The 12,446-nt window shown below is 33.3% G+C and overlaps 1 protein-coding gene across 1 annotated transcript in view; it reads left to right on the top strand.

The window, feature by feature from the left end:
- Positions 1-12,446, top strand: part of LOC132753535 (E3 ubiquitin-protein ligase RNF213-like) — a 115,065-nt gene that overhangs the window by 22,368 nt on the left and 80,251 nt on the right. Inside the window, exons 11-13 of the mRNA XM_060744012.1 lie at positions 1,351-1,546; positions 1,933-2,241; positions 3,685-3,982. Of these exons, the coding sequence (XP_060599995.1) occupies positions 1,351-1,546; positions 1,933-2,241; positions 3,685-3,982 (803 nt within the window). The remainder of the gene's footprint in view (positions 1-1,350; positions 1,547-1,932; positions 2,242-3,684; positions 3,983-12,446) is intronic.

Below are 12,446 nucleotides of genomic sequence, written 5' to 3'. Positions count from 1 at the left end.
GTGTCGTGGGGACAAAATGACCTGCCCTTGGAGTTTCACAGTTAATATTGACTCACAATTTAAAAACATGTATGTCTTTACATTGAAGGTTCCATGATAACCGCCATATGAACACATCTGCGGATGTTTCAAAATTCTACATTTTACCAGTTCATGTTAAATGTTGAATTCTGCTAAGCCGGTGCTAGGGGGCGTGGACGGTAACTTGCACTTTCCAGTACCGTCCATGAACAGGTTCAATCAAACCGAGCCTGCAACATTTTCAATTTTGCCGTGTTGGGCTTTCTTTAGGGATTCTGTATTTATCTATTTTATGATCACATCCGTGTTATTTGTGCCGTGTGGCGGCTGTAAAAAGTTTCCTCGTACATTTAATCAATGATGTTATATTTTCGATCCTTGAAGATCGTTCAGCACGACATTATTGTTGTGCTTGTGGTATTTTTAGTTTCAACTTTTTGGCACTTTCTAGTTGGGTGGTTCCAATATTCCTACTTGAATAATGTTGAATCACCCTTAGGATATGTTGCCTGCTTTTTAAATTTGTATTTTGACGTCCTATCTGTGATACGCAGGCTTCATTACCTCAGATCCCCTTTCCAAATTCCATTTTATTTAGTTCCGCCCATTGTTTTCTCGTTTAGGGCACACGCATTTTTTTACTTGGGGACCATATGCCGCTTTTCATGGAATGGCACTACCGTGTCACATTGAAGATTCCATGATAACCGCCATATGAACACATCTGCGGATGTTTCAAAATTCTAAATTTTACCAGTTCATGTTAAATGTTGAATTCTGCTAAGCCGGTACTAGGGGGCGTGGACGGTAACTTGCACTTTCCAGTACCGTCCATGAACAGGTTCAATCAAACCGAGCCTGCAACATTTTCAATTTTGCCGTGTTGGGCTTTCTTTAGGGATTCTGTATTTATCTATTTTACAAAAATTCACCGAAACTAAAATACAGAGGAGATAATTATTTGGCAGTTAGAATCACTTTATGGTCCAATCTAAGGGTCATTTTGTTTAGATGTTTCCATAAAAAACAGAATAGAACACAATTAAGCCGTCTTTTGTGAAACAACAATACCCAAAGCTTTGATATTTGTATGCAATATTTCCAAGAGGACAATTCTTCAAATGTTTTTAAAGTCGAAGATGACAAGCTAGTGTGACCTTATAACTATCTTTTGCATCGAAAAAGTGTGTTTTCTAGTAATGTATTTCAGAGCAATCATAACATACTTGTTTACAATCTTTGTCGATATTAAACAACAATATTTGTAGCCTTTATAAAACTTGCATAAAAATCGATCTTAGAATATAGCAGTTAGTCAATTTCTTTTAGGCCATTGGATCCGGTAGTGACTTAGAGTTCATATCCCTTGGAAATACCGAAACAAAAAAGTTTTCTGCACATATATCAGAAATGTTTTTACGAGAATGGCGCAAGGTGAAAGTGGATGGTGAAGATGTGAAGGAAACGCAAATTTTAAAAATGGTTTTCACGTGGTTACCATTTAAACAGTTTTTGAAAAGTTTATGTAAGAAAGTTTTAATGCGCACATTAAGACACTCAATGTCAATATACATTTTAAAGAATAATGATATTTTACAAAAATCCAACATTAAAATACTATTATATGATTAATTTCATATCGTGACGAATTTGACACCGATGATTTGAACATTTTGCTGGAAGATTAAAACACGGATATAATAATTAATACGAGTATAGCAACAAACACGTTTGTCTGAAATAAAGAAGAAAAAACAGTATATATAAAAATGCATAAATTCATTGTAATTTTTCCAGTATATATATATATACCTAACATAGAAAAACAAGTACACTTATACTATAATATTAGTTTTTTCTATTTGTAGAAATTGTCAAGGTAAATAATAATTTAAAATGTGGTTTCTTTAGATAAATACGAAAAATGTAGAAGTTGTCTTTCCGAAGAATGCCGGACAAATCTACAAGTTGCAGTGACTGTTTTAAGATCCCAAGCTGAGGCCATTATAGAAGGCAATGTCACGATAGGTATTCTTAGAATGATTCAAACAAACGAAAATACCTTTTGCGATATCATACGAGAAATTTATGCAGATGATGGTATTTTCTCTGTTCTTGTGAAAAAGGCAATAGGGATAAGAATAAAAGAAGTTGACGCATTTGAACTACAGGCTGACCAAATGAAGACACTACTAGATTTATGCTCACACTGCAGTTCAGGTAAAACCAAACCTAGATCCTGCAATTCACGATAAAAAAAATGTACTGTTAAAAATACTTAGCTGTAGATATATCTTTTCGCATCCAACATCGTCAATAACATTATGGTGTCATTTATTAAGTTTTCCGACATACGAGATTAAATTGAGGTTGTATACCTCACTTAAGTGAAATTATATATGTGTATAAAATTAAGCTCATAAACAATTTTCAAACATCGAAGAATATGTAAAACATGTACTGCAAATATTTGTACATATTATATGTAATCATTAAAATATATGTATTCATTTCTTTTTGAAATATTTGACTTAGACTTGATAGAAAAAAAAAATATTACCTCCCTTTATTTACATGAAATGCTAAATTTTATAAATGCTTTTTGGAACTTACAAAATTGATAAATCTTAATTTGACCATCATATTTATGATATAAAACCATAAAAAATTGTTGTACAGGATCTTTAAATGTTTGGGAACTCTCTTAATCTCTATTGAGAGGTGAATGACATATTATATTAGAATTTTATATCTACCTGGTATAGTCTATGATTTTGTTTATACAAAATGTAATTATAATACCTCCATTATCTTTGTATATCATTTTGGCCCGGTTGCCCAGGTGCAAACCTGGGTTATAGTATGGTGAATGTCGGGCTGCAGGCTGGCGGTGGTGGGCGTTTAGCGAACGGGGAATATTTTTGTAACAGTTTTCTCAGCAACTTTTTATCACAGCCTCTTGATATTTGTTATACCGCATTACTATGTGGTCCCATAACGTGGGATTTGATTTCTGGTTTGTCGCTTTTCCACTTCTTGTTTGCCGACTAAGTTAAATTTTCGACATTAATGGTCCATGAAAAGAAATTTTCGTAACAGTTTTCTCAGCAACCACTTATCAAAGCCTCTTGATATTTGGAATACAGAATAACTCGTCGTCCTATCACCTGGGATTTGATTTCAGGTATGTTGCTTATCCACTGTCTGTTTGCCAACTTAGTTAAATTTTTTACTTTAAAGTTCAATGGTAAGAAATATTCGTAACAGTTTTCTCAGTAACTACCAATCACAGCCTCTTGATATTTGGTATACAGCATAAACTCATTGTTTTATAACAAGGTTTTTGATTTCAGGTCTGTCGCTCATCCATTTTCTGTTTGCCGACTTGATTAAATTGTTGTCTTAAATGGTCAATGCCAGCAAAATTTTTGTAACAGTTTTCTCAGCAACTACTTATCACAGCCTCTTGATATTTTGTATACATCATTGACACATGGTTTCGTTGGATTCCATTTCAGATCTATCTCTTATCCACTTCCTGTTTATGGACTTAGTTAAATTTCCAACATCAATGGGTAGAAAATTTTAGTTACATGACACAGCCTCATGAAATTTTGTATACAAATGTAACCCGGCATTTTCTGTCTGACCCATTTTTTACAGTATGTGTAAATGACATACAGACAGTTCTTCAAAAACAAGTTGAAATGGAACAGTATCCTGTCTCGGAATTTTGCAAGACTAGTTGCATAGACTCAGAAACAAACGCAGATTGTTTTTACCCCGAAATTTGTGCTTTCGATATATCGGACACTGTGTATGGAATACTAGAAGAACTGAAAATGTATAAAGCTAGCTTTGTTTTTAATAAAATGTGGATTGATGGATGCAACGGCTTTCGTGAAGAAATTCATACTATTGATGACCTTGTACGACTATTGTGGTTTCCGATAAAAGAGAGGTGAGTTATATTTAGTTTTCATTTCATAAATATGTATTTGATAAATTGACTTTAAAAAAGGCAACAAAAGTGAACTCCCAGAAATGCTCACTTAAAACGACAAGAATGTACATCTTATACTAGTTTTGCCTTTGTGACTTCTAAAACGATTTATTGTTATATTTTAGCTCACCTGAGCACAACGTGCCTATGGTAGGCTATTGTGATCCCCATACGTCCATCGCCGTGTGTCCATGAGTCGTGCTTCGTCAACAATTGCTTTAAACAACAGCCCCTTTATGACTGTGTTTAAGCAAAGCACAGGAATCATCGTTGGACGGTCCCCTTTAAAAATTGCTCAAATTATTCGGATCTATTGCATGAGAAGGTCACGGGGCCAGAAAAGGAGTTTCAAAAGTGCAAATTTGAAAACTCTTCTCTTCTTGCCTTACAGTACAAGGCCCAGAGCTATGATATGTAATAGAAAGAGCACCGAAACACGAGGCTATCTGATTTGTACGAGGGGGGCCTAGCCCCCGAGTATTAATCAGATTGCCGAGTGTTTTGGTGTTCTTTCTCTTTTGTATCATAGTCAAACATAAATGCAGGTTCCCTGTTGTCAAAATATGAAACCCCGGCAAAAATGAACCAATGAACGAACATCTGAATATGACATTTCTGTCGCTTTCCCTTTCTCTGCCGTCACAATATGTAAACCCCAGCAAAAATGAGCCAATCAATGGGCATGCTCTGGAGTGCGGGTAACTAATACCCGCACTCCAGTTAACGCACTGTGCATGTATATGTAGACGATTTAACCCTGACACATTTTCAACAGAAAGGTCTCCAAACTATGATACAATTGGTATATAATATCATCTGTAGGTCCTACCAAAGATGCTCAAATTTTATCGCATGTGTCAAAATTTGTCCCGCCCGGGGATGGGGAATCATAGGTTTTCCTAATATGCATATAGTAAAAACTTGAAAAATCTTCATCTCAGAAAATGCAACAAGTTAGATATTTGGCATGAATGCTCCAGTGGCATTTACATACGGCACTGGCAATGGGATCGGACATTATGACTGTGATAATAGCCCAAACGCTTGCGAGATGCTTAGATGTATAACCACTGACGTCGCTGTTTGTGAATGATCTTAACTTTAACTGGACTGGACAAATATTGCTCACAAGAAATTGCCTTTCATCTAATAAGTACCGACATGTTAAAATATTCAATTATTACAGTCATGAGCCAGTGTTGTCTGCAAATGCTTAATGCCGCCGGAGGATCTGGCATAATGAAAGGGAGACAACTCATATTGAAATGTCTTTTAAGCATGTGTACATGTTATGCAATAATTCTTTAAATGATTAAATAGTTTGGAGATTGGTAAAAGTCATGACCTGTAACTAGAGAAATGTTTGCTTTTCAGAGATATTTATGAAATAATTTTATGTTTTGCCCTCTAACAAGAGAGATGTTCAGCTTTTCAGGGATATTTATGAAATCATTTAAGCATTTTTATTTACACCATATATTTAATGATGATTTTAAATTGTAAATGTTTTTTATATTTTCAGAAAAGGGTAATGCTTAATAGAGATAAATAACTGTAACAGTATTTAAAAGTTAAATACGGCTATATAATACAATAAATACTTCATTTTTGTCCAGCAAGAATACTTTAATTAGGTCACCTGAGAACATTGTCCTCAAAGTGAGCTTTTGTTGTAGCCCATTGTCCATCCTCCGTCCGTGTGTGCGTGCGTCAACAATTTCTTTAAACAATTTCTCCTCCTTAACCACTTGGCCAAATCCCTTGCAGGGATGTTCCTTGCATGAAGTTCTACCAAAAACGATCGAATAATTAAATTCCATGGCAACCGAAACATTTTTTTTTCAAATTATTTTTAAAAAAAATCTTTCTGTAAAAAAACTAAAGAGCTAAAGCTTAGATATTTGGCATTTAACATCTTCTAGTAGATGTCTACAAAGTTAGTTCAAATAAAAGCCCTAGGGTCAAAATTTGCCTCGCCCAAGAGGGTCATTGATTGTCCTTATTAGCTCACCAGAGCCGAAGGCTCAGGGTGAGCTATTAGTATCAAACGGGGATACTCCGGCGTCCGTCGTCCGTCGTCCATTGTCATGCGTCAACAATCGTCTTCTTCTCTGAAACTGCTAGACAGATCTACTTCAAATTTGGTCTGTAGCATCCTTGTGACAGTCACACTTGAATTTGCTTATGCCATTTCAACTGGCCCCTTTTAGGGGTCAACAGAGCTAAAAATAGGAAAACCTTTAAACATCTTCTTCTACAGAACTAATCGATGGATGATCACCAAACTTTGTCTGTAGCATTTTTGGGTAGTCGTTTATCAAGTTTGCTCATATTAATTTGATTGGCCCCTTTTATGTGTCTCTTGGGCTAAAAATAGAAAAAACCTTTAAACATCTTCTTCTAAAGAACTAATGGATGGATTATCACCAAACTTTGTCTGTATCATTCTTGGGTAGTCTTTTATCAAGTTTGCTCATATCAATTTGATTGGCCCCTTTTAGGGGTTGCTAAATCTAAAAATAGAAATTACTTTAAACATCTATATCTAGAGAACTAATTGATGGATGATCATCAAACTTTGTCTGTAGCATTCTTGGGTAGTCTTTTATCAAATTTGCTCATATTAATTTGATTGGCCCCTTTTAGGGGTCTCTAGACCTAAAATAGAAAATCATTTAGACATCTTCTTCTACAGAACCAATTGATGGATGATCAGACAACTTTGTCTGTAGCAATCTTAGGTAGTCTTTTATCAAATTTGCTCACATTAATTTGATAGGCCTCTTTTAGGGGTCAATGGAGCTAAAAATGATATAAACCTTTAGACAGCTTTTTCTACAGAACTTATTGATGGAAGATCACCGACTTTTGTTATTAGCATTCTTATAGTAATCTCTTATAAAAATTGCTGATATTTATTTGATTGGCCCCTTTTAGGGACTGCTAAAGCTAAGATACCCCAGACCATGGCATTTCTTCAAATTATAGTTAAATGAAAGGGAAACAACTCATGCTGGAATTTCTTTCATAACATGTGAATGACCTGCTGTTTGCTGATGAAATTATTTGAGGTCATGACCTCTTATGAAATAACTTAAGTACATTATACAAGGTTTAAAAGGACTTTGTTAATAATCAAGCTTTATTTGGTTTCCATTCAATTAAAAAATCTCCCTCTTTTTGAAGTCAATTCCCTCTTGAAAAAAAGTTCACATGTATGTATATGTTTTGCATAAAAACAGATTGAATATCTTAATATCATGACCTGTTTGCTTTACAGAGATCTGAGGTCAATGTGCTTTGTCTAGAATTGCATCATTCTAAGGTTCATTTGTAGGTCAATCTAGAGAATTTTCCTCAAGGCCTAAAAGAATGTTTCATTTGTTTCTGGTAATTTTAGGTGATTGTTTTCCACAGTGTCTGTTGTTGGCGTCCGCGCCGAAGCGCAGCGCCCTTATGGAATGAAATCAGATTTAGTGAAAGGGCGACAGCAACTTCTCGAGCCTTTTAGTCGGTCATATAATAAAAGCCGATCATTCCGATCGGTATGAGGGTGCTTGATTATTATTTAGTAATCTTGAATGAAATGTCGCGATATGTTACAATAGGAGAGATTTACCAGTGGTCAATATTCTAAAAATAGAATTGCTGATAAGCACTGACCATAGCAACCGTTGCTGGTCATACATCCTCTTTGTACTACCTAGTCATTTTACATAAGAAAACTATGGTGTGTATGTCTATTAAGAAATAAATATGAGCTATGTTTCAATAAAGTAGAGGTTTTGATGCTAAAGCATCATTAGTCCCCGAATAGAAAAATGATTGTATTATCATAAATTCAAGAAAATATCAGTTAAATGGTTCATGAATAAAGAAAATATTAACAATATGTTGAGTAACTATTTATTTACAATAAAGACATATGTGAAACAAACTTGCTTAGAAATATTGTCAAGAAACTGTTATCATTTTTTAAATCAGCAAAAAATAACGTACACTTAATTCATCGTAAACTTAATTCATCGCGAATAAAACAGGTGATTGAAAATAATCAAAGTAAAGCATTAACATTAAGCTTGCAAAGTGACTGGGAAAATATGTTTAATTATTGTAAGAAACGATGCAATTCTATTGTACTTTTAAAGGTACTGACTACAAAATTATATAAACAAAACAATCTTTCTTATCTCATATTTCCTATTTATTTATTTTTTATTGAAAATAAATAAAACTGTAGGGAAAAGAAATCTTCAAACAATTATAAAAACTGTAGGCAAAAGAAATATTCGAACAAATATAAAGACATTGTTTAGATATTTGTAATAATATGTGTAAAAAAAGTTATAATTAGTTAACTACATCAAATATATAATGCCTAGCTTATAAGTATGATATAGTTTTAGAGGTGTACCAGTATTCTGAATTAAATTCACGGAGGTCATTATTATACATGTATCTACCTGATCCCAGATTTTTTTCCAACCACAGATGTGACACATGACTATTTTGAGTAATTATGTTGCCTTTTCTTTTTTATATTGGCTGCTGTAAACATGTTTAACTGGGGATTTTGTCAACTTTTTAAATAAATTAAATTTATCCCAAACATTTTCAAATATCACCTTTTGGTCAAACACCATTTTAACAGTCAATCTTTTGAAATATAAAGTCAATTCAGCTCAAATTGACTATGAAAATATGAGCATAATGTCACTTTAACTTGCTTAATACTTAAAACTGAACATGAACTAAGCATAAAGTTTTAAATTATATTTATGTTAACAACACTCAGTTTTGGGTCTTAAGCATACATTTAACAATGGCTAAAATAATTATAATACCTTGAATCATAAAACATATTTACATTGACAAGGTGAAACAAGGAACATCGCAATGCGATGCAACCAGGTTTTCAGCAAAATATTTCACAGAAGCTTTGTCATGAAGGGGCATTTGTTTTTAATTGAACTTTTAGGAGGAATTATGGCTTTTTTAATATTCCTCAAACAAAAATGATTGAGAAATTTTATGTTGTCTATTCGCCTTTTTTTCCCAAATGTTTTAGAAAGGTAAACAGTACTTTATTTTTGCTTAATTTTTGCATTTTTGCGTCTCTTGTCATTTTCTTTTGTCAACAATATTGGCGTGTGGTGTTTTGTGCGATATCAAGAAAAGTATGTTCACAATTTTAAAAAAATACTTGAATGATGTCTTGGAAGAAACATGGGAATTTAGTGAGCGCCAGGGCACTTGATGACAAAGCTTCTGTGAAAGTTTGGTCAAAATCCGTTGAGAAATGTAGGAGGAGTTGCGCACAGAAGAAATTGTTCACTATATATTCTATATAAGGAAAAAAAAACAAAGGGCCATAATTAGGTCAAAAATATACCAATTGCAAAACCCTGGCAATATGTGTCAGGGCACTTGTTGACAAAGCTTCTGAGAAAGTTTGGTCAAAATCTGTTGAGAAATGTAGGAGTTGCGCACAGAAGAAATTGTTCACTATATATTTTATATAAGGAAAAAAAACAAAGGGCCATAATTAGGTCAAATATTATCTAATCGCAAAACCCCGACATTATGCGCCAGGGCACTTGATGACAAAGCTTCTGTGAAAGTTTGGTCAAAATCCGTTGAGAAATGTAGGAGGAGTTGCGCACAGAAGAAATTGTTTACGAAGTCCCGCCCGCCCGCCCGTCCCGCCGCCGACATACCTCAATCTAATAACCAGTTTTTTCCTTCGGAAAACCTGGTTAAAAAGGGAAAATGAAACAAAACTGAGCAATTAGCAGGCATATTTTACATAAAGAACACATGTAGCGAGATGTTTCAAGATTGATATAGACATAAAAATTAAAGTACATGTACATGTTTAGCAAAAATTAAACCCTTTATAACATCACACTTATCTTACATATAAAATATATCAATACTATTTAGAAAATAGTTTTTTTTCTTCATTTTGAATATTACAAAAAATATATGTTCAGATAATTCTGATCTTTAAAACTTTGCCCCAGGAACACCATCTTATGTTAACTTTACAGAAAATGCTATCATTGTTTACATGTTGTTTATACGACCTTCTTAGATTGTGTGTATACGTAGTCCACACAGCAGTTATCAGTGACGTGGTGGTAAATCTCTCCTATGAATAGCGAACTGGAGAATTTCGCAATGCAAACATTTTCAAATGAAATAATAACCTTTTTCGTCAATGAATCGCGCTCTTCGGGGTTTTTTATTTATCATTTTGTAGTACACAGTGGGTTTTCATGGTATGTTAACAGTTATTGTTGTACACGTATCCTAGAATGATCAGTTGATGACCTAAATATTCATAGATATATCTATTTATCACTCCTGTCGGTAATTACCGGTCTCTCCTGGTCTATTTTGACCGGGATTTACTAGTGACCGGCGAATGGTACCACACGTTTATTGTCCGGTCTCTACCGGTTTTGGAGTAGATGTTTGATATCGTTACAATTAGAAAAAACAACAACAATAGCATGTTTCATTTTATCTATATGAGATAAAAACAATAAATATGTACACGGATTTATATGTAATATAAATCCGTGTTATGTACAATAATTGAGAGAAAGGTACATTTTTATGGTATTAAATAGAGGATATTTGTTTGTTTTGCATGTAAGATTGAAATATAATTTCACTGAGTGAACACCAGATGCAATATTTTCATGAGTGGCGTAGCCACGAGTGAAAATATAATAGCTGGTGTTCACGAATGAAATATATTTCAATCTTATATGTAAAACAAATAAATTTTCTTTTTATTTCATGCGTTTTAAGTGATTTTAAGTAATTTTTACTGATTTTGCCGCGTAACGTCGTGCATTCTCTTTCGTGACGTCATCACATCATGACGTCACATCAACAAGTTTGAAATATAGTTCTGTTCAATTTCTTTAATTTTGTTACATTTTTAACACAAGAAAAGCATTGATGCAAAGCATCAAAGGGCGTCCAAACAGCAGGTGCAGATGAACTAGTAGATATATGATGACAAGATATTCTTATAAACTTTTCAATGGTTCATTGGGTTTTACCAGAATTGTATATCACTTTTGAATGAACGGACGAAAGACATTGTTCATTATTTATAACTTTGATCGGCATGCTAGAAATTAGAATATTACTTGTTATTTCTTTATGATCGTGGTTATTAATAGCAACGGATATACATGTATACAATCATTTATAATCCATATGTGTAACGCATGATCAACACCATACTTGTGTAATTGTCCCTTATTATGTTATCGCTATTAGCGAGGACCCCCTCTTAAGGTATCTGTTCACCCTAAGTAACAATATGACACTTGTTTTATTACCATGTTGATCATGTTGAGCATAATTGTTTATTATTCAATAAATGTAATTTCTATTTTAATAAAAAAAAATACAGATTTTATGAATATTGTTTTCTTTTCTTTTTTTGTGTGTGTTTTATGCGCTATCTTAATACTGAGTTTTTACGTTTACTACTATTTTAAGAATTCAATTGTCATAATGATCGACGATTATAAGTCAAAACTTAACTGGAAAAAGTCAGTAAAGCATGGTTAATCTTTCAATATATAATATTGTTTATTCTTAAACCATATACATGTACATTTGTATTTTTCTTTATCATTTTTTAAATTATCAATCAATTGAATAATTCATAAAATCTGATTTGTAACTTTGAATAATTCCTCGGAATATTTACTAAACACGAATAACAAATTAAATAAAATGTTTTAAAGTTGATAGTGTCATATTAATGCCATAGAAATGTACATTTTTTCTCAATTATTGTACATATTTATTGTTTTTATCTCATATAGATAAAATATAACATGCGATTTGTGTTTATTAATTATTGTAACCATACTAAGTGACAAACATTCATTTTGAAAAAAAAGCTTATTTATCTGTAAAATATTTGTTCTTTTCTGTAACGATATCAAACATCTACTCCAAAACCGGGAGAGACCGGACAATAAACGTGTGGTACTATTCGCCGGTCATTAGTAAATCCCGGGAGAGACCGGGAATTACCAATAGGAGTACATCCCTCTATAAATAGATTTTCGGAATATTTAGGTCATCAACTCATCATTCTATTAACAGCTTTCGGAATAACATACCATAATAACCCAGCTGTGTACTACAAAATGATAAGCAAAAATACCCCGAAGAGCGCGATTTATTGACGGAAAAGGTTATTTAATTTGAAAATGTTTGCATTGCGAAATTCTCCAGTTCGCCATTCATTGTACATATCGCGACTTATTAATAATCAAGCACCCTCATACGGATCGGAATGATCGGCTTTTATTATTGGCAACTATAAAAGGCTCGAGAAGTTGCTGTCGCCCTTTCACAAAATCTCATTTCATTCCAATAGGCG

Source organism: Ruditapes philippinarum, unplaced genomic scaffold (assembly GCF_026571515.1).
Source record: "Ruditapes philippinarum isolate M1 unplaced genomic scaffold, ASM2657151v2 ctg2314_1_1_1_1, whole genome shotgun sequence".
NCBI lineage: Eukaryota > Metazoa > Mollusca > Bivalvia > Venerida > Veneridae > Ruditapes > Ruditapes philippinarum.
The sequence above is the reverse complement of the archived record's forward strand: the minus strand, read 5'-3'. Positions and strand labels throughout refer to the sequence as shown.